This window comes from Thunnus thynnus, chromosome 10, assembly GCF_963924715.1.
Source record: "Thunnus thynnus chromosome 10, fThuThy2.1, whole genome shotgun sequence".
Taxonomy (NCBI): domain Eukaryota; kingdom Metazoa; phylum Chordata; class Actinopteri; order Scombriformes; family Scombridae; genus Thunnus; species Thunnus thynnus.
The window spans coordinates 25,350,783-25,377,915 of NC_089526.1; the positions used below are offsets into that span (position 1 = coordinate 25,350,783).

At 40.8% G+C, this 27,133-nt stretch overlaps 1 protein-coding gene across 3 annotated transcripts in view; it reads left to right on the forward strand.

Annotated features, from left to right (window-relative positions):
• Positions 1–6,654: 6,654 nt before the first annotated feature.
• The window catches only part of znf407 (zinc finger protein 407), a 146,858-nt gene continuing 126,379 nt past the window's right edge, over positions 6,655–27,133 (forward strand). The window contains exons 1-4 of one of the 3 annotated variants that reach the window (XM_067602268.1): positions 6,655–6,772; positions 8,755–9,458; positions 9,957–12,245; positions 18,931–19,045. In XM_067602268.1, coding sequence (XP_067458369.1) covers positions 8,819–9,458; positions 9,957–12,245; positions 18,931–19,045 — 3,044 coding nt within the window. In that variant the 5' untranslated portion in view covers positions 6,655–6,772; positions 8,755–8,818. Of the gene's footprint in view, positions 6,773–7,030; positions 7,186–8,754; positions 9,459–9,956; positions 12,246–18,930; positions 19,046–27,133 lie in introns of those variants that run through there. The other 2 variants (XM_067602270.1, XM_067602269.1) reach the window with 2 other exon arrangements.

Sequence of the window (27,133 nt, forward strand, 5' to 3'; positions counted from 1 at the left end):
AGAGGATGGAAAGGGAGGGATAGGGGTGCTTGAGGGGTGAGAATGAGAGAGACCCTAGAGAAATAGTGTCCCGCAGCTGTATGGCTTGCATGTGTTGTGTTTGGTGCCAGAAAACCAAGGAGTTCCCCCTATGAGTTCATTGTCAGACTGTTTCAACTGTGTAACTCCCAGTGAGCACAGAACACAAAAGTAAGACCTTGATATTTGTCACCTTTCTGATGCCTTAATATGACATTTACATGTTTTTATTTAGATTGTCTTATGCTCTGAAAAGTGCTCAAGCAGAAAACAGCCATTGCAGTAGCAGAAGTAGTAGTCTTTAAATAGCATATCATCCTCCCTTCTCTTATGTCCAATTTTATTCTGATGTTTCACACTTTTCTTTCAATTTAGGATCGTAAGATAGAGCACAGCTTCATTTAGATCCAGCAGAAACCTAATCTGTGTATCAGCCCTGATCTGTCCCAGATCTGTAGAGGAAAATGTCAGAACTTGAGTGACAGGGATTAGGGAAGCTAGTCTGAAGGAATGTTACTGCACATACCATCCATTTGGGATGCAGGTTGGTATTTATTGCAGATGGGATAGAGTGGAGTGAAACAGACCATAGATAGATTTAAGAGCTGAATAATGCAGTATATTAGAATGAACCGATTGAACTTTTTCATGTAAAGTTTTCACCACTAAAGCATACGTCATGCTCTCTGAAAGCTTAAGAAAACTACTTATTTTGGGACTGTGGGTCACACTTTTTAAAACATTTCTTTTTTTAGTCTATAATCAGGTCCAAAATTTTCCACTGTGTGTCCTCTGAACCACCATCCTAAACCCAAACATCACTGCACCCATTCTGAGACTCACCTTTTAAACATGGCCATGTGTTTACACAGTGAGGTGATGCTTTTTTTTTGGGCTGCTGTGACATCATGGTCTCAGACAGCTGCTGGTACCATAATGAAGGAGAAACTCCAGCACAGGCACGCCCACATTACAAAGAGAGAAGGAAAAAATCGTTTTCTGAGAGGGTATTACAGTGTATATGATGTGGGGGGTGGGGGGTGGTGGTGGACTGGACTTTTGGCAGGCATGATGCAGTATGGCCTCAAGCTGCAGTGGGCAGGAACTAGTTGGATTTCCCCTGCCAGCTAGTCCTAGAGCTATCCTACAGCTGCCTTGTGTTATATTTAAGGTATTGATAGAACATTTGCCCATCACTGAAGAGACCCGTGTTCATTTCCCTGCAGCAGTGCACCAATTGAATGCACAATGCACCAGTGACTCGTTGGTCAGAGCGCCTTCTCAGTGGGACATCATAACCTCTGCACGTGTTACCCATGTTACTTCACTTGGTGAAAAAAAAACGTGAAGGGAAACAGGAGATTTTCCAACAAAAGATTAGAGATTAGTAGATTAGCTTGATGTTGAAAAAACAAAGGTTCGTCACAGGTCCCTGGTACTTATCCAGATAGTTGTCCTGTTTGTTGAAGAACTGGTTTGTGCTCCAAGTTAAAGAGATTCCTTACCTCCAGTATTTGTCACAACAAGCATAAGTCACAGCTACAATGTGCAGATTATGTTTTATTAAGCAGTAAAGCAGCAGTTATCAGATACTTGCATTAACTACATCTGTGAGTTTATTACACACAGGATGCATTCACAGGAGAGGAGCACATAATTTGTTTGGCCCTACATGACAAAGACCAGGTATTTGTATTTTATGGGAAAAACTATAAGATCTAGATCAACAGAAGTCTATTTAAAGTCTAATATTGTTTGGCAAAATTCAGACAAAAAAAAACTTGTATCACTGTGTTGTTTTGTGTTTGCATGAGTTTTATTTTTCCCCCTGTACTTCTAATCCCTGAAAAAATATTACAGCATTATCACTCCCTGGCAAAGAGTCATGTCTTTGAGCAAACTGTTCTCTGTGAGATTTGTCTCAGGCAGTTGCCATAGCACTACATACACATACATTGTGCAGCTGTGGCTGAAGTTTGCCAGTGTGAAGAATGTGCAGATTGCTCCCTCTGGTGGATTAAAGTTAGTTTCTGTTACAGTGAAACTTGCTGGAAAGTTGGAAAGTTGCTGGACTCAATTACATAACATCGCATCCTGTCTATCTTCAACAGGCAACCTCAGGAAGCATTAACACACATACAATGATGACCTGGCAGACATGCAGAGACAACGAGGTTACTCTAATGTTGCTACAAGCTCCTTCCAACTGACTAGCTACTCAGGTTAGTCTTTTATCCACTATTATAGCCAGTCTGAGGACTCTCTGTGGGACTAGGGGACCACCACAAAATGTCCCAGTTGGCTGATGGATCCTTTGGATGGCAGGCTCTGCAAATGCATTGCCTGCACTGCTGCTATTTGCAAGTAATAGTCACCTGGTTATTAAAGGCCCTGCAGACACACACAGGTCTTTTCAGTTATTTGGTAGATCATATATGCTCAGTATAAAGTTAGGTGTGAATTAGGTGAGGTAACCAAACATTTTAATAAGAATGATTATGATGTAATTTTGTCCCAACATAGAGCTGAGCCATGGGTGGGCATAGTTTTTAAATATAGTTAATGCAAAATATCTAAGAATGTTTCATTTCATTTGATTTCTGCTCTTTTCTTACTTATTTATACTCTAGAGCAGCAGGAAATAGGAAGTGATGTATGTGTAAATGTTTATAGGTACAATATACTGTATGTATATGTACATTCACATGAATAGATAGTGGTTGCCCATATACTGTATGTATCTAATATTTCAAACAATATGTCTTTGAGATAGTTTTGTAGAGACAATAACGTCAGCCTATCCAGTCTGTGAAAAACAAGACAATGGTTTGATCATTGTGTCTACATCTGATGTACAAATCCTGGTTAACATGGTCATCTATTACTGGAAGGCTACAATAGATCATATAACTGTTTGTGAATGTAGGTGTTGAGGCAACCTTCATTGTTCACTAAACAACAACAACAGTGTAAGGTGATAGGCTCAACTGGTCTGGCCATAGTAGCTACTTTGCAGGAGCAGAGCAGTTCCTTTATGTAATTGGTGCCTTATGTTAACAGCAAAAATGTATAACATACTATAATATTTTATTGCAGAAAGTGAGTCATTTTATAAATGTAAAAACAAAGTGTAACCTGGTTGGAATGAACATGTGGCTAAGCTGCAAGAGAGGCCTTTTAACTGTCATTGATGGCAGGAGGAAAGGTAAAGACTTATGTAAGTTTACAAAAACATACCAATGCAAGAATTATATATGCTCTCTGAAAAAAAGAGTACTATAAAGGCTGTAAGGACGTCAGAAATAAAACTCTAATGTTTCCAAATACATTTTTTTTATTGTACAGTTAACTGACTGAATGATTGAAACCAAATTCCAGCAAAAATCCCTAGATTCAAGGGGGTAGTCTATGGATTTCATGGCAAAGCTTTAAATATAATCGCAAAGGCTTAAAAGAGAGAAGACAGAAGGCAGTGTCCACCAAAGCCTCCCCCCTTTTAATAGACAACTAATGGAGAAAAATGAATGATGAATCCTAATGAAAAATGGGGGCTGGGGGGGAGGAGGGGGTCTGTGTTTCCAACCATCCATGTCATATAATTTTGACTGTGATGAATTAAACAAAATTATTGCAAAAGTAAACTGTGTATTCATTGCAGGAGGTATCATTTATCACCTCCTGACCTGTCAGACAACTTAATCAATTAATGCCCATGCATTAATCCATCTTAAGTCTTTCCATAAAGCTAACACTGGATGTCAAATGGAAGTGGTGACCATGGGCTGAGGACATGAGAAAAGATTTTGCACTGTCTCTATGTAGACCACATGCTAACTCTACTTCAAATGAATACAATCATTTAAAAACATATTCTTATTCCTTAACAATTTAGTGACAATTCAGAAAGGTCAAAGACAAAGGCTATGAAGGAAAGAGGGACATTTACATTCATGTTCTAAAACTAAAGACTGTATCACTGTATTCAGTGGTTTTAATAGGCTAGGTCTTTATTTTCTTTCTTTACTCTCCAGTAGACTACCATAACAATTTCCTTCACAATGAAAAATATAGTATAGAACATGATAATGTACTATAGTTCTCTTCCAACAGTTGGCATAGCTCTTGTTGTCATACAGATTTTTTCAACTTTGAACTACAGTAAATGATTGGACAACTTACTCACTTGGACACTTTTAAATACTAATACTACAGCTACAGACAGGTGACAAATTAAAGGAAAAACCGGTACAGGCCTGAATGCTTGACCCCTACAGTAAGGGAATCTGCTGGCTCTGTTATGCTTTGGGGAGCATTTTGGTTTGGGTCCACTTGTCCCCTTAGAGGGAAGGGTCACTGCAAATCAATACAAAGTTGTTCTGAGTGATCACCTTTATCCTGTGATGAAACATTTCTATCCTGATGGGAGTGGTCTCTTCCAGGATGATAATGCCCCAATTCAGAGGGCATTGAATGGTTTGATGAGTATGAAAATGATGTGAATCATATGCTATGACCTTCACAGTCACCAGATCTCAACCCAGTTGAACATCTATGGTTGATTTTAGACTGACGTGTTAGACAGCGCTCTGCACCACCATCATCAAAACACCAAATGAGGGAATATCTTTTTGAAGAATGATGTTCATCCCTCCTGTAGAGCTCCAGAGACTGTGGAATCAATGCCAAGGCTGATGAACACCATTCTTCAAAGAGATATTCCTGCATTTGGTGATTTGATGATGGTTTTTCTATTCACAACAGTTTGCTTGTTTCAAGCTTTGTTCTTCTTTAATTTAGAAAAAAATAGGCCAAAACAGTAATAAATACACTATGTTAATCTTTGTTTGAGTGAAGATCAGGATACAATTGATAATCATATATTTACGTTTTATAAGACTCTTTATTGTTCTAATCAAGAAGCTGATTTTTCCTGTTTTTGTTAAAGGACGGGACCCCAAAAATAGGTGAGAATTTCAAAGTTCTAACAGTAGCTAAAAGGAGCAGAGCTGGACACTGCCATTTCACATATGTCTAATGGAAGGTTACCTGACCCCAGCAGGTCTCACAACAGAGTTTTACAAACACTCCTGGACTGAAATTAGAGATTTACGATGCTTTTTAAGAGTGTAAAGTCAACTCCATTTTGTCACCAACTATGAAACAAGGTATAATCACACTTATACCAAAACTGAACAAAAATAAATTATCTTTGGACAATTGGAGGCCTATTACACTTCTTTGTGGAGATTACAAGCTTTTAGCATGTTTATGCTAATAGACCTAAGGAAGGGCTGAGCAAGATAACTGATGAAACACAGTCCACATTTATCAAAGGGTGAAATATTCATAATCATACTTGATTAGTCTTAGATATACTTGATTATAATTCACTGATCCCACATGATAGCTCAATTTTATTCTTAGATTTCTTTAAAGCTTTTGATGCTTTAGAACACCACCTTTTGTTTAAAGCCTTGGAAATGTTTGGTTTTGGAACAAGCTTTTGAAATGTTTTTCAGATGTTTTATAGTGATATAAACAGTAGTGTATCTCTGTCCTTTATTATTAACATTCAAGGTATTGAGACATTTTGGAAAAATTACATTTACCCACAATTTCTCACTAAACAATTCTTTATTGTGGACACTTGTTATCCTTTGAAGATTTTACCATAAGTATAAAACTACTCTTTCAAGAAAAGAGTATGACAAAATCTGTAAAGCCATTCCCATTCCTTTACTTCAGATGATACAAAGAAGTGTGCAATTGTCTTCGATTGTGACTTTTTTGCCTTCTCTAAAAGTCTGTTATGTCAATTTGTTGGATAAAAGATGTGATAACAGAACAGTTATTCTGGTTTTTAAACAAAAAAATTGGGGGGACTTATGCTCTGTATAGGATAATATAGAGGCCCCTTTAAGGAGACAATCCTGTTCTTTTTATCTATCATGTCCTATTGCTCTTGAAGTCAAAGAAACTCATTTTAAAAAAGTATCAGCAATAGCTATACCCTTTTAGTGATTTTCTACACAATAAGATTTAAATGTGAAGTGGATCCTTGCATCTTTTGTTCTTCAGAGGCTGAAAACATGTATTTTTTAAATGTTCATATGCTAATTTGTTTTGGTCCAATATTCATAATTGGTTGTCATTAGAAATGGATAACATACCTTCATTTACTTACAATGCTATAATTTATTTTATGGACAGCTTGGATGCAAACATTTCAGATACTGTTAATCTTGTGATTATTTTGGATAAATATCATATAACGTTACATACTTGTAAGTGGAAAGGCCCTCTTTCACCGTATTCGTATATATTTTGCCAACTACTTCAAGTTGCTAAAAAATATAGAAAAAACTAATAGAGAGGCTAAAAAATTGTATTCATCTTTATCTCGGTCCTTGCCATTTTAATGTCTTTTATCTTGCACTTTTTTGTTGTTTGTTTTGTTTTTAAAAAAACAACTTTTTCCCTCTTGATTTTAAGTATAATGATACCTCTTTAGTGTGTTATTTGTATTTGTCCGTGTTGTAGCATAATTTCCACCATTGTTGATTGAATTCTATACTGCATTTTGTTTATTCGCTGTCTTGTTTCCTTGTGCTTAATAAAAAAAGGAAAAAAAAAGAAAAAACAGAGATGCAGCGAGCGGACCGCCTCTTCATGTGACGCATGGCTCATGCTACGGTACGCCATTTGTGTCTAGCAGCAAAAAGCGCGGACAGTGGGAACAGTCGTTTAATTAGAGGTAAGTTTAGTGCATTTGTCACTATATTACCTTATTATTACCCAAGTCGCTTTTCATGAAACAAAAGACCGCTCTTTCGGGTGTTTTCAAGTTCTGTCTCGATAGTGTAGGTGACAGTTTCAGAGGTCGATGTTAGCCTCCTTTTTGGGCCTCTGTGCTGCCGTCGTTTTCCAAGCCTCGGAACGATTAAGACCCGCCTTTGCCCCCCTATGATTGGATGACACAGACGATGTAGCAATGTAATTGGTCGCGCTGTACGTAGCTCAAAGTACAGTTGAGGAACATGTTGCTAGTTAGCACATTAGCCACACAGTAGCCAGCAAATGAGCATTAAAACCCCCAACATCTCGACCTAGTATGTGTCCTGCTGCAAGATCCAGCCACACCATGAAAAGAGAGATTTCACAATTTTGGTAGCATTGCAACATGACATATTTCGCCTGTCGTTGCAGTTTGAAACGTGCAGTTAAGAGTCTGTTAGGCTAACTTGTATTACTTTCTAGCTTGTACCGCAGGCTCGGTAATATTAAACTATTGGAACTTTACCGAGAATAAGTTACCAAACCGACAGGTAGAAGTCTTGTTAATTTGGTCTCGGTGTTGGACAAGTGGTAGACAGCAGTCACAGTCCTAGTCCAATTGACATATTATATTATTAGCTTAGCACCCTTAGCTGAGATGCTATCCTTTTCTCGCAAAGAGGGATAAAAAAACAGGGAAACTATTTAATTTAATTTGAATTAAGACCTTTCATGATCCAACGGAAGGGGTCTCTCATTTCAGCGTCAATGCAACTTGACGTTAGCAACCAAGCAAACAATACATCAATAAAAACCCCATGTTGATACTGTGTTCCCCCTGTCAATCCTGCAGTCGTATTCTCCCACAATACTCAGTGGATGGCGGTAGTGAGCACACAGAGCTCAGTCTCAATACTATATATATGTATAATAAGATCTTATAATACATCCATGGTCTCGATACTGGATTGTACTGAAATATAGTGACCACTGGTTGCGTGCAACATCCTGATGAATATTATCCCTTCGTGATTGGCTGGATGGGTTCATATTATGAACAAAATAGAATCTCCGTTCTGTTGCTGCAGATTATGTGCAACTTTTCAGTTGCAGTTGAACTGCAGAACAACAAGCATCAGTTTAGGCCATCCCAATATATGGATGTGCAATGATCTCTCTGTAACTGTAGTTATAACATAAACATGGCCAATCTTTATGGATACTACATTTACATTTAAAATACAAATAGGTTATGAGGCTGGTAGTGGAAATAAAGTATGAATCATAACACAGAATGAAAGTGGCCCTCCTTAATGAGGCAAATCCAAGTAAAGGATGGTAATTAGTATTGGACTATCAAAATGGATGAGATGTACATAAAACTGAAAAAGAAAAAGACAAGAATTTTTAACCTTAATGACAATTAAGGATTGTGGATTAAGGATTTTGTTGCTTAATATTTCCCCAATTTTATACAAACTCTTACCTAGTATCTTTGCCCGTTAAAAAAAATAAAAGATTTGTTGAAACTGTTAGAACTGCGTGAGGATTTAGATATATGGTTATTCGTAATTGTGGCAACTAACTGTAGCTCCACTGTGTCATGTCTACAGGCATTTGATAATGAGTCTTAAACCAGCAATGATATATTTGTACTCTATTAAATGACCGTGACTCAACCAGAGTTTTTTTTCTCATTTGAAGCAGCAGCTGTAGCTCTCATGCTGGTCTGTCTTTTTAACATGATTTGTGTCTGCCTGGAGGCACTAGATGGCGACATTTACTTGTGTTTGGTCAGACAGTGTTTTTGAAGGATTGATCACTTTCCAGAAGCTTGTGGTGAATTACACAATTTGTGGCTAATGCAGTTAACTTGTTTACAGAATTGTCTTTTCTTCACTGAATTGTGTATCAGTTGAAGATGCCAAATATAAGTCCTGTTCTTTTTTTTTCTTTTCTCAGGAGTTTGATCCAGCTTTGACAGTGACCAGCTTCACTGTTACATGTAATTGTAGCAGGACATGATATGGATAAAACATTGATATCAGGAAAGGAGGCTGTTGAGGACAAAGTGTCAGAAAATGACACCAGTGGGAAAGTGCAACCAGACGATGAGGAAATGGAGGAAACCCAGACCGACTCACCCAGTAGGACCGTAGAGCCGGATAAAGCAGATGAGGAACTGGCTGAAAGGCCGTTGCCAGACTCGGTACCTCAAGATGGGGATAAGCTCTGCACACTTTGTGGCTTCTTAGCAAAATGCCCAAGATCACTGAAAATTCACTATGCAAGAAAGCATGGCAAGAACTCAAAGAACACAGATAGAACCGCAAAGCCAGCTGAAGAAGGTGAAAATATCTCTGACATGAGTCCAGCTGAAGTCCAACAGGAGATGGATATGGAGACTGAAAGCACTGCTGATGTTAAACAAAACCTTGAAAATCTTGATGATGTGAGATCAAGTGCCACTGATGATGGGATAAACACAAAAGGTTCAACTAAAAGGGATATGGCATTAGACAAGCAGGCAGAGAGAAGAGTAAGCAAGCGAACCCCAAAACCCAAGATAATTTATTCCTGCAACTACTGTGGGCAAGAGTTTAGGGACAAGGCTCCTCTAGATGTGCATATCCAGAGATACCACACCAAAGACACCCCATACACATGTGAGTATTTGCTATTCTCTAATCCAGTCAATGTTGAAATTCACCCTTCACCAGAATTCATGTTATTCTTATCTATGATAGTTCAGTCTGGGTTGATGAATGAAACAATATTCGAAAAAGCTTCAAACTTCTGTATAGTAAAATGATGACTGAATTGTTACAGTCATAGTAGCTGGGTGGGTGCGGAGGAGGTATGGACAGATTTTCTCAGAAAACACTTGTTAACATCCCAGTGAATACATTTGTATTCACTGTCTATTGTATTGATTTGTACTTTGTAGCTTTTGTGAAAATGTTGTACTCATTCAATATATCAATGGTATTAGGTTTTAGTTCCAAGTAGAAATGTAGAAACATGCAATGCTAAGTTTTTTTGAACTGTTCCAATGTTTATTGTTCAAAGTTGCACTCTGAGTCTTTTTAAACTTTTTAAAAAAAAATTAAATTGTGTTGGTTAAAAAGAGACTTGAAAAAGTGTATCTTTGTAATGTCTTTCAGTTGATGCCGATGAGAACATGGGGGAAGAAGAGGAAGCTGAGGATCCTGGCACCACTGTGAAGACTATCCCAACACGAGTGGTGCCCAAACGGACACTCAGCAGGTTCCAGCTGAAGTGTGAAAACTGTGATTTTAGGGTTAGCACCCCTGTGTTACTGGAGAGCCATGCTCGAATCAAACACCCAGGCCAGGAATGGTACCGCTGCAAATTATGTAACTTTTATTCAGCCACATGTGAATGGATGGAAGATCACCTGTCCTCAGATAGCCACATGCAACATCAAAATGGAGAGAAAAGCACAGAGTCTTCCTCATTTGACGAGCATGTTGAGAGGGTAAGCAAAGACAGTGCTGGAGATGGTGGCAGTATAGATGGTATCACTCCAGTGTCTGTTGCAGAAGGAGTACCTTCTTTGACAGAGGGAGACCAGGAAACTGAGGAGGCAGTAGGGGCTGCTAAATCTGTTTCTGTTGAGGAGGAAGACTTGGAGCTAGAACCTCCCAGAAAGAAAAGAGGAAGACCAAAGCAAGGATCCACAACCACTTGTGGATACTGTGGCCTGGTAGTGTCCAATGCCACCAACCTCAGTGTCCATGTCCGCCGTAAACACAGCAAGGAGTATGGCTATAGCTGCAACCTGTGCAACTATAGCTGCGTGACCAAAGGAGACATGGATCGTCACTGTATTACGAAGAAACATGTAAGACGTGCACAAGAGTGTGCAAATAATAACCCGGTCAACAGCCACACAAGTGCATCATCCCAGGACCCCACAACTACACAGGCCACTGACGGAGAGCAGGAATCTGATAAAACAGGGTCAAAAGAGCATAGCAGAGAAGAGCAAACTCAGTCAGACGCAAGCCAGAAAAAAACTAAATATGACTCCGTTAATGCTTGCAGTCACTGTGATTTTGTAGCTCAGTCCATCCCTTCCCTCCATCTTCATGTCAAAAGAAAGCACACCAAAGACTTTGAGTATGTCTGTCTAGCATGCAGCTATTATGCTGTAACGAGCAGGGAAATGTCTCGCCATGCCAACACAGAGAAGCATAAGCAGAAAAGCCAGAAATACTTGGAGCCATTAGGGAGTGATGGACAAAGAGCTTTGTCGCTCCCTCTGAAGCTGAAGGAGGTCACTGCTGGGGCAAACTCTAACCCTGAATGTGAACCGTATAGCCCCACAGAAGAGTCTGAATCCTGTTCAGAGGACAACCAAGCTATAGACAATCAGTCCACAGCTGCACCTTCAGTTCCCACAGAGCCTGTTGATGCTGTGGTTGGTGTGGCTGGCAGTGCAGATGAGAAGCAAACAGAGAGTATCACATCTTCCACTGGTGGTGAACCAGATCCAACAAACCAGACAGTCGAAGTAACAGCACTGTCCGAACCCCAGCAGGCTCCAGCAGAACTTCAACCTGCAGTGGAACAACCCGCACAACCAGAAGGCCAGGAAGAACGTCAGGAAGAACGTCAGGAAGAATGTCAGGAAGAACGTCAGGAAGAACGTCAGGAAGAAGGCCAGGAAGAAGGCCAGGAAGAAAGGAGTAAACACGCAGATGTAGTGAATGTAGATGAAAAAAGTGACAGCTCTCATACAGATAGACAAATGTCCAAAGCCCTACCCTTTGATGCCTGCATTGTATCCGTAAAGACCCTCGCTGAGCAGGAGCAGGCGCTGCAGGATGGTCTGACTCTAGAAGGCGAGGCTGCTGTGATATGCCTGACTGGAGGATCACCTGTGACCTCTGGTCTCCTGACCCCCAATTCTGCTTACGTCAAGAAGCTCAAACCCAAGGAAATGAGAGTGAGAGATGAGGCCAAAGGAAACAACGCTCGTATACGCTGCGAGGACTGTGGCTTCATGGCCGACGGCATCAGCGGCCTCAACGTCCACATCTCAATGAAGCATCCGTCCAAGGAGAAGCATTTCCACTGCTTGGTGTGTGGCAAGTCATTCTACACTGAGAGCAACCTGCACCAGCACCTGACCAGTGCCGCCCACCTCCGCAACGAGCAGAACAGTGTGGAGGAGCTGCCCGAAGGGGGTGCGAGCTTCAAGTGCGTAAAATGCACTGACCGCTTCGAAACGGAGCAAGACCTGTTTGTTCACATCAAGGAGAAACACGAGGAGCTGCTGAGAGAGGTCAACAAGTACGTGCTGGAGGACACGGAGCAGATCAACCGTGAGCGCGAGGAGAACCAGGGCAGTGTGTGCAAATACTGTGGCAAGGTGTGCAAGAGCAGCAACTCCATGGCCTTCCTGGCTCACATTCGCACACACACCGGTATGTATCCTGCTTTTATGCACTCCCTCGCTATTTCTGTTCTTCTGTATCTGACACACTTTTGCAAACATTTCTTTGAACACACTGACCATTTAGAAAAAAACAGATCAAAGCTTTTATTTCCCATTTTACCTACAGCGATATTTAAAGGGAGTAAAAGGAGCACTTTTAACCTTTAGCCGCAGTTTAATGTATTAGAAAGGTGCTCAGAATGCTTTGGATACTTAGTGCATTGAAATACATGTATTTTAATGCACTGAGTATCTGTATCATGTGACTGATTAGGTTTGTGGTATAATGTATGGATAATATTTTAATCCTTCCCTCAGTTTACTTATAATGTTCTTATGATTCCATATACAATAATGCTTTGACTCTTGACCACATTTGATAATTGTAGCAAAAAATCTTAAAAGGAAAACAAAAATGTATTTGCTGAGCTATTAGGCCTTTGTGTTTTGGTACAACAAGTATTGAGTGGGGAGATACAGCCTCCTCTTTGGCAGCTCAGGCTAATGTTAAGGCTACTATCTACTCCAGCCAGGTAATAGCTGTTTCAGCTGAGGTGAAGGTAAAGACTGATTGAGCTTCAGACCAGCAGGAGAGACGCTAATGGACCCCAGATTGGGATTCCCTGAGCAACGCCTGGTCAGAGACATGTGCGACTCATAATTGATGTGTCCATTACCAAGACTCAGTTGTAATTATAGTCAATAAGTCTCTGTAAAAGTGTTAAAGCTTAGGCTAAAAGCATTGGAGGTCCAAAGAGAGGTGGGCTAATAATTTAAAATAATCAATGCAGACGTATTCAAAGCCTTTAATTTCCCTTGTGTCTGTATGTCCATGTTTGTGTATATGTGTGTGAGTGCTCGTATGCGTGGTGAATGTGTGTATATGTCAGCCTTCATGGCTAGCTGATTATCCTCAATCCATTAAGATTTATCTTGTCATTTATAATGCAAAGCAGGGCTGCGTTGGTCAGGGCTTCGGCTGGGAAATGTCCGGCAGGTTAAGAACATAGGGCGCTCCATTACTTTTCCCTGACCATGTGTATTAATTGCTTTTAAAATCAACTTAATGCAGGAACGAGATGTGAGGGCGCCATCAATAAATGCCCTTCTCTGCCTCGTATGGTCCATCCCCCTTTCAGCCCAAACTTTAATGGGACTTTAATTGAAGTCCATGCTCTGTGCTTACCGTGTGTGCACATGAGTGCATGTGTCTTTGTGTGTATGAGGTGTCGGTTGAATGGGAGGTAAAAAAAGGATTGTTTCCACTTTCAGAGTCAGTCACAGTGGATGGTTTGTGTAGGTATTGTAGCTTTGTCATGTAGTCCTTGTTAGCAAATGAAGAGATAATATTCCCAGCGTGTCCTCAATGAATACGGGTGAAGTACTTAGAGTGCTGTGATTTCACTCCATCATGTTATCATATGCCCATAAATGCATTTAAGTGAAAAAGGGCTCAGAATAAAACATCCTGCCATGGTGTTTAAGTGGAAAAACAGTATAACCAAAGGTATAACCATTATATTTTCTGGGGCAAAGGAATAATTTAGCTTTACATTTGACTAAACATTTTTTCTTATTTTTTCTAGTATGTGTGCCAGTCACCTTGTGTGCCAAAGTCAGGTTGCTTACTGCTAAAATCAGATTGCTTAAAGCCGTAAGAACTGGAGGTGAAACTCTTGATGATTAATGTTGAACACCCACTTTCTTCTTATTAACGGTTAGTCTATATGTATTCATAATTCTACCCTATGCCATAATTCTTGAGTTTTGAGGTCACTTGCTTGGTGTTACTTAAGAAAATGAAAGCTGTAACACTGAAGTCCTAACAGATGGCTTCAAGTCAAGGGCACATTCTGAGGTTTCAGATGATGAACACTTTTTGTTTTTTAGGTTTACGTCTTTTTATTCAATAGAGTTATGTTCTTGTGTATATGATTACATCTCCCCTTTCATTTATGCTGTTCGTATTTGTGGAAAGCACCTATTTCTCTTCATTTTGACAACATATGCCAGTTGTTATTATTGCTAAGTTCCCTCATTACAGTGAATTATTCACCTTTTATATGGTGTTCATTTATTCTGGGAGTTTGTTTGTGGGGCTGCGGAGCAGCACGGTGGGGGTCTGCCAGTTTCTGGGCCGGGAGCACGTCCAGATCCTTTTAATTAAGACCTAGTTTTTATTCACTTGATTAATCAGTGAAATCAGGAGTCGGTAGTGGGAGGCTGCACACAGATTTGTCAATTTGTCCCTTAAAGGAAACACGTACACATGCTTGAATTTTGCCAATGAGGTTGCAGCTGGAATTTGCATTTTGAGGTAAATTGGTCACTTTTTCACTGGAGTGAGCTGTCTGACCTCAGACTGAGCCTTAAAGTAATGGACACACATGCCATGCATGCACATTTACACAGAGAATGTGATGTGTGTTTGTAGAAATAAGTGAAAAGTAAAACTGGAAGTGCTCCACTGGTCTGCCTCGTGTCTGGATTTTTGAACATGATCCATATTATTGAAGCCACTTTAACCAATATGGGCTTTTGATTCAGAATTACCAAGAAAAAAACGACTTAAATCCTCTCATTCCACACTGGATTGTGGTCACATAGTGATGAGAGAGGACCTTGTATCAAATTGGAAAAGGATGGCACTTGTAATTTACATATTATATAATTATTTTATATTATTTCTAATCAAGCCAAGTCCATTTTGCAGCCAAATCTAGACCCAAATGGGGAAGACCAAATGCGCAAAAAGAGTTCACACAAGGAAAGGATCAAGGAAGAGCTGCAGATTCATCTATATGAGTTCTATACTAACCATCACCACCATTCACCATCAAACTAATCAGTGCATGCAATTTTGGATTCTTTTTTTGCAAATACTAAAATGTAGGAGGACCAGATGGAGAAAAATTTGTAAAGGTGAAAATAGAAAGTAGACTGGGACAAGACTGAAGTATTTACAGCTCTGGATTTAATTGCTGTTTTTTCATGCCAGCGCCTCCTGCTGCAGCGGTCACTGTGCAGGCAGTGGAGGAACTGGTGAAACAGTGCATGCAGGGAGAAGTCTCCAGGCTTCAGAAGGCTTTGAATGAGCTGAAACACGACCGGAAGAAAGCACTGAAGGACGACGCCTCTCTCCGGAGGACTGTTGGGGGGCTGGAACGGCAGTTGACTAAAGTTTGTGAGGAAAACGATTCTTTCCGACACCCCCCCCAGATGATGGTGGAGAGGGGGAACTCCAGTGGCAGCGGTGGTGACTTACACAATGAACGGTGGCTTTGTACTCCATTGCAAGATCAGTTTTCCCTGTTGTACCTTTCGACCTCTCCTAGCCCCCCGTGGACACTAGTCTGGAGCTCCTCCTAAAGGCGTGTGGAGGCACAATTTTCACCTCACTTGCCATCACCACCAAACAGGGTATCTGCTCCTACCTCAACACCGGCTGTCCGAACACCACCAACCCCTAATAACCTACCAGACATTGTTCTTCAGACTGTGAATCCGGAAGTTGAAAAAAGCATTTTTAGTTCCACAAAATACAGAGATGGATGCCCACGTTTGGATGACTATGCGGCAATGATGTTTATGATGATTGTGGACTTCCCCACATACCCGTCCTGTGCACAGAAGGTTATTTGGAAGGGTTTGGATGGCAAACAAGGCCTTCCCAGGAATGTTATTCTTAAGCTAAAGAAGCTTCTTCAGCACTATTACAAGGATATTTCAAGCAAGGAATGGAAAGATATTAGAGACCGTGTTAATGAAAGACTGAGAAATCCCAAAAAGGTTTTTTTGACGAAAAAAATGTACTGTATGTCTCGCCTTGTCTCAAGGTGAATGACATGATATAGATGTAAAGTGAATCCTTTTGGTGGTGCTTGCTGCTTTTTAAATGATGTCCTCATTAGAAAATTTAAAGTTTTCCCTGATTTTTTTTTTTTTTTAATGTAATCTATCTTTTGGGTTTTTAAGTATCTGAGGCAAGAGGGTTAATTTTCTTGGCCTTTTACATTACAGTACTAAATACCACAGTAAAGCAGTAGTACCCAAAGTTGTTAATGCATTTTTCCACTGTATGGCCATCAGTGCTACATTCTCACAGGTGGTGGAGTCGCCCAGCCGCCACAAACTAGGAAGCAATACACATATTTAGTGCACCACTATGAATGGCATTCTGTCACTCATCTGTAGCCTTTTCTTTTGGAAATGTTAGGCCTGCTGTTAGGCTACAATAATTTCATGATGCACGATTACATACTCAGTCAAGGAACTTCACTGATTTTACAAATATTTTTGCAGTATGTTTTTCACAGGGCGGTATTGACACGCACATGTTAAATCCCCCTGCAAAGAATCCTGTTTTATATTTGCGTGACTTGTGGCACTGTATTAAAAATGTTCTAATGCACTCACTGTAATGTAAAATAGATCTATCGGTAGGCTACAATAATTGAAAAAAAATGTGACGGATAAAAATAAATCTTGACTTGATATCTGCAACTCTGTGTGTGACAGAATGTGATGACTTATACAGTGCCTGCCATGTAAACAGCGCAGTAAGGCTGCAGCTAACCCGCGGTGGAAATTGGAACAATCTCAAGTGTTACCATTGTGTTTGAACCGGTTGTAGAAAGAAACCTAACAAAGCAGACATTTACTTATATGAAATTATCATGTATTATTCTGTTCCTCTAAACATGAAGGTTAAAGCGAAGGGCCCGGCAGGAGTGTGTGACATGTGCAAGGCTTAAGACATCACATTATGTGTATGTGTGTGTGTGTGTGTGTGTGTGTGTGTAGTGAAACATTGCATGAGGTTCTTCTCTCAGGAAATGAATTAGTCATTCCCTGTCTCATCTGGGATGTGAGGGAGCCACATCGCCCCTATGTGGATGGCAATATTAATTTAACATGACACTGCATTGATGGTCAATTTCAGTTTCACGGAGGCTGTTTAAGTGGAGTGGTGGAGTATTAATGTGATAAGATGTGAGAACTGAGGGATGTTACATCTCTCTCCTTTCTGCCATGTCTCATACTCAGCCAGCCATCTGGACAAATCAGCTCCCCACACGCCTCTCTCTCACCTCAACTTGTGTGTGTGTGTGTGTGTGAGTGAGAAGGAGAGAGAATGATTGTCTCTCCTTCTGTTTGTCCACGGGTGATTATGTATTGTGAATATAATGTGTGTGTGTCTGTATGCACTTGCATAGGTGTTAGTTTGGGTTCTGAATCTAGATGTAGGTATGTGTAGGTGTGATGGTGGGTGTGGTGTGAGCGTGTAGGCTTGTCTTTTTGTTTTTTTATGGGTGTTGATGATTTTGTTGTGTAATTATTTTTTTGCGTGTGTGTGTGTGTGAAAGTGTCTACACATTTAGGTGTGAAGCATATGTAGTTATGTATAGGGATTTTATGTGTTAATCTGCCTTTGTTTGTTCTTGTTTATGTGCCTCTGTGACTGCGTTCGTGATTTGTATGTGTGTGTGTGTGTGTGTAGTACACTGTAGGGACATGTGAAATGAAGAGGCTGGCTTTGCTTTTGCCCATATGTGGACCTCCCCGCCCTCTGTGTTTATGGGCCTTGTTAGCACAGGCTTGCCTTTCAATCTTCGTTACCAGCTTAAAATTCGATGTGTCGTACTTCCAGCTCACAGCAAGTGAACCGTGTATGAACAAATTAGTAATCTACACAAAGTGCTTAATCAAATCAGCGGCTGCCCCTGGAATAAATATTGTAGAATGTCTTGGGATATTCACTGGGAGAGGGTGAGGGTTTGCTCAAAGATGCGTACGTGGATATCATACCAGGCTGCCACTTAGATTGGAGTGTCGCACTGTGTGATGCTGGCCTAAATCTGGCTCAGCCTGCCAAACAAAATATCCATTTTCTTTTGCCAAATGCATATGTTTAGTTTTTATGAGGAAGTGTAGGCTTTAGCAAATCAGTTGGCTGAATTTAAAGTTCGGTATGGTTTGGTAAACCATATGGTAACTGATTTTGTCTGACATATCTGCTGTGTTTGTTTTGAAGGACCCAGTTCCCTCTTTTAACTTGAGCTGGAAGATGTTTGTGCGTCACACAGATAGCACCGGCATCAGCCCTCGCAGCTCTGCTCTTAAATGACGGATGGCAGGCAGAGGCTTTGCCACTCTCTCAAACGCTACCCCGCCCTCTGGACTTATTAATGACAATAATTAGGGAGAAACCTCCCTGCGAAGCCCGCCAGAGTGATTAGTGCTTTAATGATGGAATGGGAGGTAGTGAGCGCACACAGAATTGATTTACGTATTCGCCCTGACCTTTGGAATCCAATTTACGCGTCCACAGGCAAAGGAAGAGTAGGTAAGAGATGAAGGAGAGTGACAAGGATAGATAGAGAGTGAAAGAAGAGGCGCTTGGCACTTGGAGTGTGACTGTAGTTTTTATGGGGACTGGATTAAGGGCATCTGTTTTTATAATTCTGGAGTCATTTTGTGGCTGTGAAGTAGGTTGAAGTCCTAGCAGAGAACTAATAACAGTCTTACATGCCTGGCATTGAAAAACGATCTGTAATGTAAAATCACATTACTGCCCAGCTGTTATGCAGTCAGGTTTTATTAAAATTGCTACTTTCTTTCTTTCAGATTGAATGCTATTGTTGTATATGAACTCTCCACACTTTGTTTTACAGGATCTAAGCCCTTCATGTGTAAAATCTGCAACTTTGCAACTGCTCAGCTGGGAGATGCCAGGAACCACGTGAAGAGACACCTCGGCATGAGAGAGTATAAATGCGACATCTGTGGGTGAGTTACAAGGACTAACGTCTTTTAAATATGATTGAAAACACTTTCTTTAAAAAGCAAAGATAGAAGTCACTCCTTAAAAAAAAAACAACCCAGAATTGACAAGGAGTTGAGCAAAGGTTTTGCTGTTTTACAACTTAAGTGTAGAGACAGAGCTGTGATCAGATCAGAACTGAACATACAAACCCTTAAATGACTATTGTAGTCCATGTCAAGTTTACGTGTTTGTTTTAGCATTATACTGATGTTGTTACAAGACTTAAGTCTAGAAACAGCCACCTGAGAATCGATTCAGCCTGATCAGGTAAGTACCGGACCAATAAATGAACATTTAACAGATAGCATGACTTGCTGCCTCTGTAAACACCCAGGCGGCGTGATCTTAAAGACAGATCTTAAAAGTATTTATATAAAACACAGCATAACTCTGCAACTGATCGACCTGTTTATCACTGCATATTTATGTAAACAAATTTAGGGATATTTTAGGAGGAATTCATTTCCAGAACAGCTGCCACTGTGTCTGAGTTTAAGAATCAGAAGCAACACCAGTGACAGCCAACGACCTTTATGCTCTTCTCGGCAGGTGTAGAAATGTTTCATGTTGGTTTCTAAGGAGTGATCAGCTAATTATCAATTGTATCACCTCCTTTGAATTGCATCTGTCACAAAGTAATTGATCTATTGCCTCGTCCGAACACAATGAAAGAGTGATGCGTTGCAACCACTCTGATACAAAGTCCTTTTTAAAAAATGTCAATCTGTAAAAAACTAAATCCACACACACTGCCTGAAGGAGCTACTAAAAGAATTTCACTTGTCTGCCTTAAATAATCCTATGATGAGTCTTCATCAATGCTGTTTCAAAATCCTGAGAGCATTTTGATGTACAGTATGTTGTATTTGCCAATAAAGTTGAACTTTTGTGATATTGTGGTTGAAACAGGAAAGAAAACAATCCTTTTAAAGACATTGAATATTGATAAAAACTGGTGGCAGTCCAAAAACAATCAAAAAGCTTTCTTTTATGGCCTCACATTAATGTGTACGAATAACCTTTCCCTAACCTTTAATTACTCCCAGGCCTTTCTTGAAAAGACAAATGCATCGCTCCTCGTTGACTTTGTTTGAATTAAAGGTAATAGAAATAGAGTTTATTTTACCTTCTTCATCGTTTCAGCTGTACAAATAATCCTAATTAGAAGTTTATGTAGGTAACCACGAGCCTATAAATGCCCAGTAGTGCAAGAGTACAGTTATTATCCCAGTACCTTGTACCCCCTACATGTAGACCATATGTTGTGTTCAGCTCGCTTCATTCCCATGGTAGACCTCCTCACTGCCTTGCCATGTTCAAATGGACGCGTTAAGCTGTTTAACATGCAGTCGGGGAATAGAGTAAATTGTGGGATTTCCAGCTTTGTGCCATCGAGCTTCTGTGGCTATACACTCGCTAAGATGAAGACATATGTAGAGTTATTAGTTTCTCCCTCTGTGTAATTCTGTGTAAACCGTTCCATTTAGTTCAGTCACAGGCCGATTTTGTTCTTCTAAAGCCGAGCAGAGCGAATGTGTTTATTTGCTCCCGCTGATGTTCACAAACATATTACAGCAGGAGCAAACAAGCTTTGGTTTAAACACAGCTTCTACTTTAATGAGAGGAAAGGCTCATGTTTCACAAGCCCCTCCAGCTGAAAACCGCCTTTCTCCCCAAGTGCTGCAAATGTGTCGGGCTTTGACCAAGCGTCTAGCATTACATACTCGCGCATACATACGGAACTCCGATGTGTCTTTAAATGGGACTACTAAATACAGCCTCCGGTTTCACAAATCATGCGGATGGAGGAACTGTGTGCTGCCAGTGCCAGCCACTGGTGACAAATCGGCCCTGTGTGTGCTTTCATTATTGACTGATCACCAGGCCATCCCTCCTCTTGACTAAAGAGCAGCAAACACAAAGAGAACCCCCAGAAACAACCTCATTAAGGCCAGAGCCACACATACACATAGCCCGTTCCTTCGCCCCCAAACTTTTCACGTTTGATGATATTTTATCTGAATCTAAAGCATGTTACTAATGGATTGCCGTGTTTCAGGTATAATGTGTAACGTGATTACCCGTTTTGTTTTGGGTGACCTAGAAAAGTGAGATTATAGTATGATTAAGCTCTGTATTCTCCTGCGGATACTAATAATGGGGCAACATTTTCCTTAACCAAAAAAGAAGAAAAAAAAAATTGAGGGGGTACGGGGGGGGATTTTTATGTGTAATCACCATTTATTATTTGAATTAACACAAGACTATGTTTGGGCTGCTTTTTTTTTTTTTTTTACATGATGAAATTGGGGTTTCATTCATTTGTGTCATGGTTACAGACTCTTGGGCCTCCCTGCGCCATGGAGTTTTGTGGGCTTAGTTTATTGCCACTTTGTTTAGAGCATCGGCTCAGCATATTGTTTGTGTCTTTTTCCCTTTCTTCTCCTTCCCTTAAAAAAAAAAAAAAAAAAATCTCTCCTCACTGCCATCGATTGCCGTGTTTTCCTTGTTAAACTTTCAGACTGGAAGATTACCTCGGCTCTGACACTGAGCGAATGGATGTGCTGCACCCTGGCTGTCCACCTCACTTTAGCTTCAGCCCGCTGCTGTTAGTCTCTTCTTAGGAGTGGGGGGGGGGGGAAAGTTGTTGATAGTTAAAGATCATATTGTTGTGGCATTTAATTAACAAATGCAAATGCGAGGCCAGGACATGATTGGAACCCTTGACCGCGCTGCCAATCAAACCTGAGTGGGCTGGTCAGTGCCTCGCTCGTCATCGCTAACACTTTAAAGGCTTTCTGTCTGTGCCTCACCATTTTTCTCACTTCCCCTGTACGTCTGTTTCTTACCTATCTATCTACCTATCTGTGTGTCTTTATTTTAAAACAGACTGATCTGTCTTAATTTGCTTATAAAGAACTCTTAAGGTGCAAAAACAGCAGAAAAACACAAATTGGCTGTTTGGCATGCAGGATAAGATTTCTCATATTTAATTGGTTAAAAAAAAAAAAAAAAAAAATCCTCCACCATGTGAGACAACAGATTCTTGCGTTTCCTCCTGGCGTGTTTTTGTCCACAGTGGGGCTCGGCCACTTAATGAGCCTCCTCCTCCTCTCCTCCATCATCTAGCAGAAAGGCCCTGGATTCAGCATTTCCAACCCTCCCGCTCTCTCGTCCTCCCCAAAGATGCAACGGACATCCATTGCTGTTGTAGGTGTTAAATTATGCATAAACAGTCTAAATGCTTTGAGGCATCGGTTTAATATCTCAGCCCGGGTCTTAGAAGTATTAACATTATCATGGGCATGGATTGTCCTCTTGTGGACTGCCGTTTTTATGATTATGGGTCATAAGCTGCCCGTTTCCTAGTGTCACTTCTTCAGGAATTTGAACACAACTTAAAAACTGTTGCTTTCTCGCAACGCGGAAAGTTTGCAACACGCTCAAGTTTGTCCTCTCTGTAGAGGAAGCCGCATTGTGTTTTTTTTGCCTCCCTCCTTCCCTCCTTCCCTCCCTCGTCTCAGTTTTCTTGACTTAGTGTTAGAGAGAGTATATATAGTCATGATTTTATGTTGGGTGTTGTGTGTGTGATTTGACTGTTAACAGGATGGGGCTGGCTCATGTCAGGGTTTTTATGTCCCCCCTGTCTTGTGAGATTGTCTGGTCTGTTCCCAGAATAGCCCATCAGTTCCGCCCTGCGTGGCTCATCCGCTGTAATGTGCCTTAATGCCCGGGCCTGTATGAGTAGTGTGAGGCCTGGCAGTGACAGTGGAGGAGCATCTTAGCTTGCTGCTTATCCAGAGAAAGCCGTCACTTAACTCAGCCCCTCTATTGTCTATCTACACCCCTCTCCTTCTCCCCTGACGTGATTCTCTATAATCCTCAAACAGATTCTGGTTAGAACTCCCTGAGAACTATTTTTATGTTTTTTTTTTTTTCCTCTCTTCCTCCCATTTAAACATTAATGGTTGTTGCAGATGAAGAGAGGGATCCCTATGAGGATGATTATAATGTCACTCCACTGATCTCCCGCCGCCCCGAAATAATTGTACATCATCGGTTCATAACGTGTCAGAGGGACACGTTGGTGGCGTGCAATTAAAACCGCAGAATATAATACACCAAATTACTGCCTGTCAGGCCTATGAACAACACACTCGGTATTTGAGTTACACTTAATCATCACGTACATTAGCGATTTCGCTAAGATCCCTCCACCCTACCCCCTCTGCTCGTACAGCAAGGGCGTGAAGCACACTGCTCCTTAGAGGCTGAGGGATTGTGTCTGTGATACAACAGCTTTAGGGTAGCTATGCATTCATGTTAAGAGTAAGACCTTTTGAAAGCTCACAATGTCCTAAATTATTTAGCTGTGTGTGTGACCAAGAGCGTGCACCATGTGTTGGCAGGAACTGGAAGCAGGAATTCTGAATTCATTATCCCCCCAACAGATGTAAACACTGAATGTTTTTTCTCAAACAAGTCTGATTCAACAAATCTTTTGTGTTTGTATATTTAATAAGTGTTTTATCAAGCCTTAGATGGCTGTGAATGTGCTTTTGCAGGCATGTAAAGAAGGAAAATATAAAAAATGAACTATCACCAGTCTTATTGACAGCTGTTTAATACTATTTGTCATTATTTGTATTTGAATTTCACTCAAATACTTTTTATCAGGCTGAAGAGGTGGTGAACCGACTCTGACTCAAAACTGTGCCCCCCCAGTATATCCCTGAACTTTTCTTTAAATTAAATGGCAACCGCATCCTCATATATCTACTCTTTTTATGCTGTCTTTAGATCTTTATTGTCTCGTTTTACTTGTTTTGATCCATCTGAATAACTTCTGCTCATCAAACATAGGGCCTGGTATTTATTCTCATCAGGAAGATGTATTAATGTTTACTACTTTGGACACTTTAGAGTTTGTGTCTGGGAACATGGTCCTTGTCAGTCAGCGTAGTCCCCTTCACCAAAATAAACACATTTTGCTCTGATGCATTTAACTAAATTTAGTATGCCATTATCGGAAATGAAATAAGTAACGCTAAAGGTCATTTGGAAAATAATGCAGAAAGGCTGGTCTGGAAAGGTTAAGTATGTGACGGAGCTGTTCTGATGATAACGAGGGCTGCGTATGGCTTGGAGAGCTCGGCGTTCTGGTTTGACTCGGCACTCTGCGATCGCTCTTTATGACCGAGACAGCTTTACAGCCCGTTACCCCCCATAACACGATAAAGCGCAGCATAATGGATTGGATGTGTTTAGTAGCCTTGGGCTGATGTTTGTAAAATTAATGTTTTTTGCAATAGAAACACACTCATGCACAGGCACACATGCACACACAGAAAAAGGAAAGAGAGGAGAGAGAGAGAAATCAATTCTAGACAGCATTGATATATCAATATAAATCCAGAGGTGTACATTTTTACAGTTTTTATACCTGTTTCTGAATAGTCGAACTTTATTTCCCCACACGGTGACACGTCCACTCAGATATCTCTCAGCCGGAGCGATGACAACAAACATATGGCTTCATTAGTGGAGTTTGGATTTCAGGCCTAATACTCAGCAGAAAGGCAGCGAACGCTCAGCGGCAGTCATGCAAACATTAAATTTGTGTTTCAAATTACGCAGCACAAGTAGTTGAGGGAGATAAAGTCTGTTTGCTCGGTCAGTCTCGTGTCGGGAAAATTAGGCTTTTGAAGAGTTTGAATGGGACCCCACTCAGCATTCACTGAGCGCCAGAGACAAAGAGAGAAATCGCTGTCAGCATATCAGTTCTATTAGGTTGTAATAACAATCTCATATTTTTTTAGTGGACCCAGAACAGGGGCCTCCGGGCTTCATAATCAAAGCATTTACCCTTAATCAAAGACAAACAAAAACAAACATTGGGTCTAGACGCTAAACGGCAAGATCGGCAGTTAAGCCGGGGAGCCAACGCAGCACAGCTCTCGAGGACTGTCTGGGTTAAGAGGCTGTTGTCTGCAAGGTATGATCTCACTACCTTGTTCACTAAAACAGTACACTTTTTGTGGCCTTTGCATTTTGCAGCTTTTTATCACTTTGTTTTTTGTGAAATCTCAACTTGCAGAACTCGAAAATGTCTTTTTTTTTAATTTCATGTCGTCATCTTGTTGCTCCGCACAGACAGATAATGAGCTAAAATGAGTAGAAGTAGTAGTTTTTATCTATAAAGACCATATCTACAGGTCAGATTGATAACATTTATATATACACTTTGGGTTTACCCTCTAAAATTAATTTCAGCTGACGAAAGCCAATAAACTCCATACAGTAGAAAAAACTTAAGCAAAATGAATTTTCACCCCTTTACACACAAAAGAAGTACAAACTTTATCTTTTAAAAGTTGAATTGTTGTAGAAATATCGCTGAACAATCCATTCTATCGAGCTAATCATGTCATAGGTATATTGTAGGAAGGAAAAAAAAAAATAAAGAGAGGGGAAGTTAATGAGTGATTAACAACAGCAATTAAAAGATGAAGAGGAAGGCAGATGAAAAAAAGGGGTGTAATTAAAATATCAGTCCTCTCATTGTCAGAAGTGCGAGTGTCATCCATTGTGCACTTATTAAAAAGCTGGGTGGAGGGGAAGGAGCGAACGGCGCTTAATTCCAGCAGCCCAAAGTGTCTGGTAATCTGCCCATGGATGGAGCTGGAAAGGCTGTAACTCATGTTTAAGTGTTGGGGCCGTGTCATTGCAGGTTCACAGTCATGCATTTCTGTGTTGACATCCATCGGGGCAGGGGATATTTGGCAGTCAGGAGTAATTTAACTTAATTAATGGGATGCATATTTGATGGAGGAATAAAATATCCCGGCTCAGCAAAGTGGAAAAGGGGAAAGATTTAGTAGGAGTTAAAGGTGGAGGGGAGAGTAATTTGTGCATTCAGTTACTGGCTGCTTGAGAGAGAGAGAGAGAGAGAGAGAGGGAGAGAGGGAAGGAAAGAGAGAGAGAGAGAGAGAGAGAGAGTCGAGGCTGATAAAGATGGCAACCGTGAGAGAGGAGGAAGCGACGGGGAGGATGAGAGATGGATGGTTGACACAAAGCTGAGCTGATGTGTAGAGGGGAATGGGGTGTCCCTCCATTGAGAGGGCCATCAGACTGACAACGCTTGATTTAATTGATATCCGGACTGAGCCCTTTCTCAGTGCAAACAGACACATTACGCTGGTTTGCAAACTTGTGGCAGAGCTGCCGGCTGCCAAGCGCCTTTTTAATATTCATGAGGGGGCTTTTAAAGACATTCGGCAACGGTCTCCTCCCTCCACCGCCGCCGCCGCCGCCACCACCCGTTCTCAAGCACGTTTTTACTACCAACACACACACACACTTTACCTTGCATACGCTCACACAGCAGACACGTAACACGCTGGTTCTCCCAGACAAACCTGTGGCCTGACGAAAAGCTGTCACGCTGCTCTTAATCTCCCCTGGCACTTTTTAATTGACTTCCTGTAGGTATAGATTATTTTCATGGCGAGTCTGCCACCGAGATGTTTGATACCGTCCTGGAGACTGGCATCTGGGATGCTTGTAGCTCACCGGAGATGATGCTGCTATCTCTGTCTCTGTCTCTCTCCCTTCTCCTTCTCTTCTTCCGTCTCCCTCTCTCTGTGTGATGGCCAGACTTATTGGGGGAACAGGGGAGAGGTAAAATGCAATCAGTCATTGCCATCATCATAATTGAGCTGATGTACCTGCTGGGAGTGCTGAGGAAATGTTGGCTTGGTTGTAAGGGAGGCTCTTTGTGTCTGACTGAAGCTGTTAGTAGCATTAGACCGATATACAGTTCAGGTATTGGCCCTCTGTTAAAAATGGGATGTAAGCCAGTCTGTGCTGTCCAGCTGATATGATGGATATAATGCAATTAGTTTGATTACATACTATATTTACTGTATGTAGAATTAATCAACAATACACTTGTCGTCTGTCTAATGAAACAGTTTGATCAGATTCCAAACAATTATAAATGGATTATGATTAGTAGGTTAAGTCAAGTTCATTCGTGTAGACCGATTTTA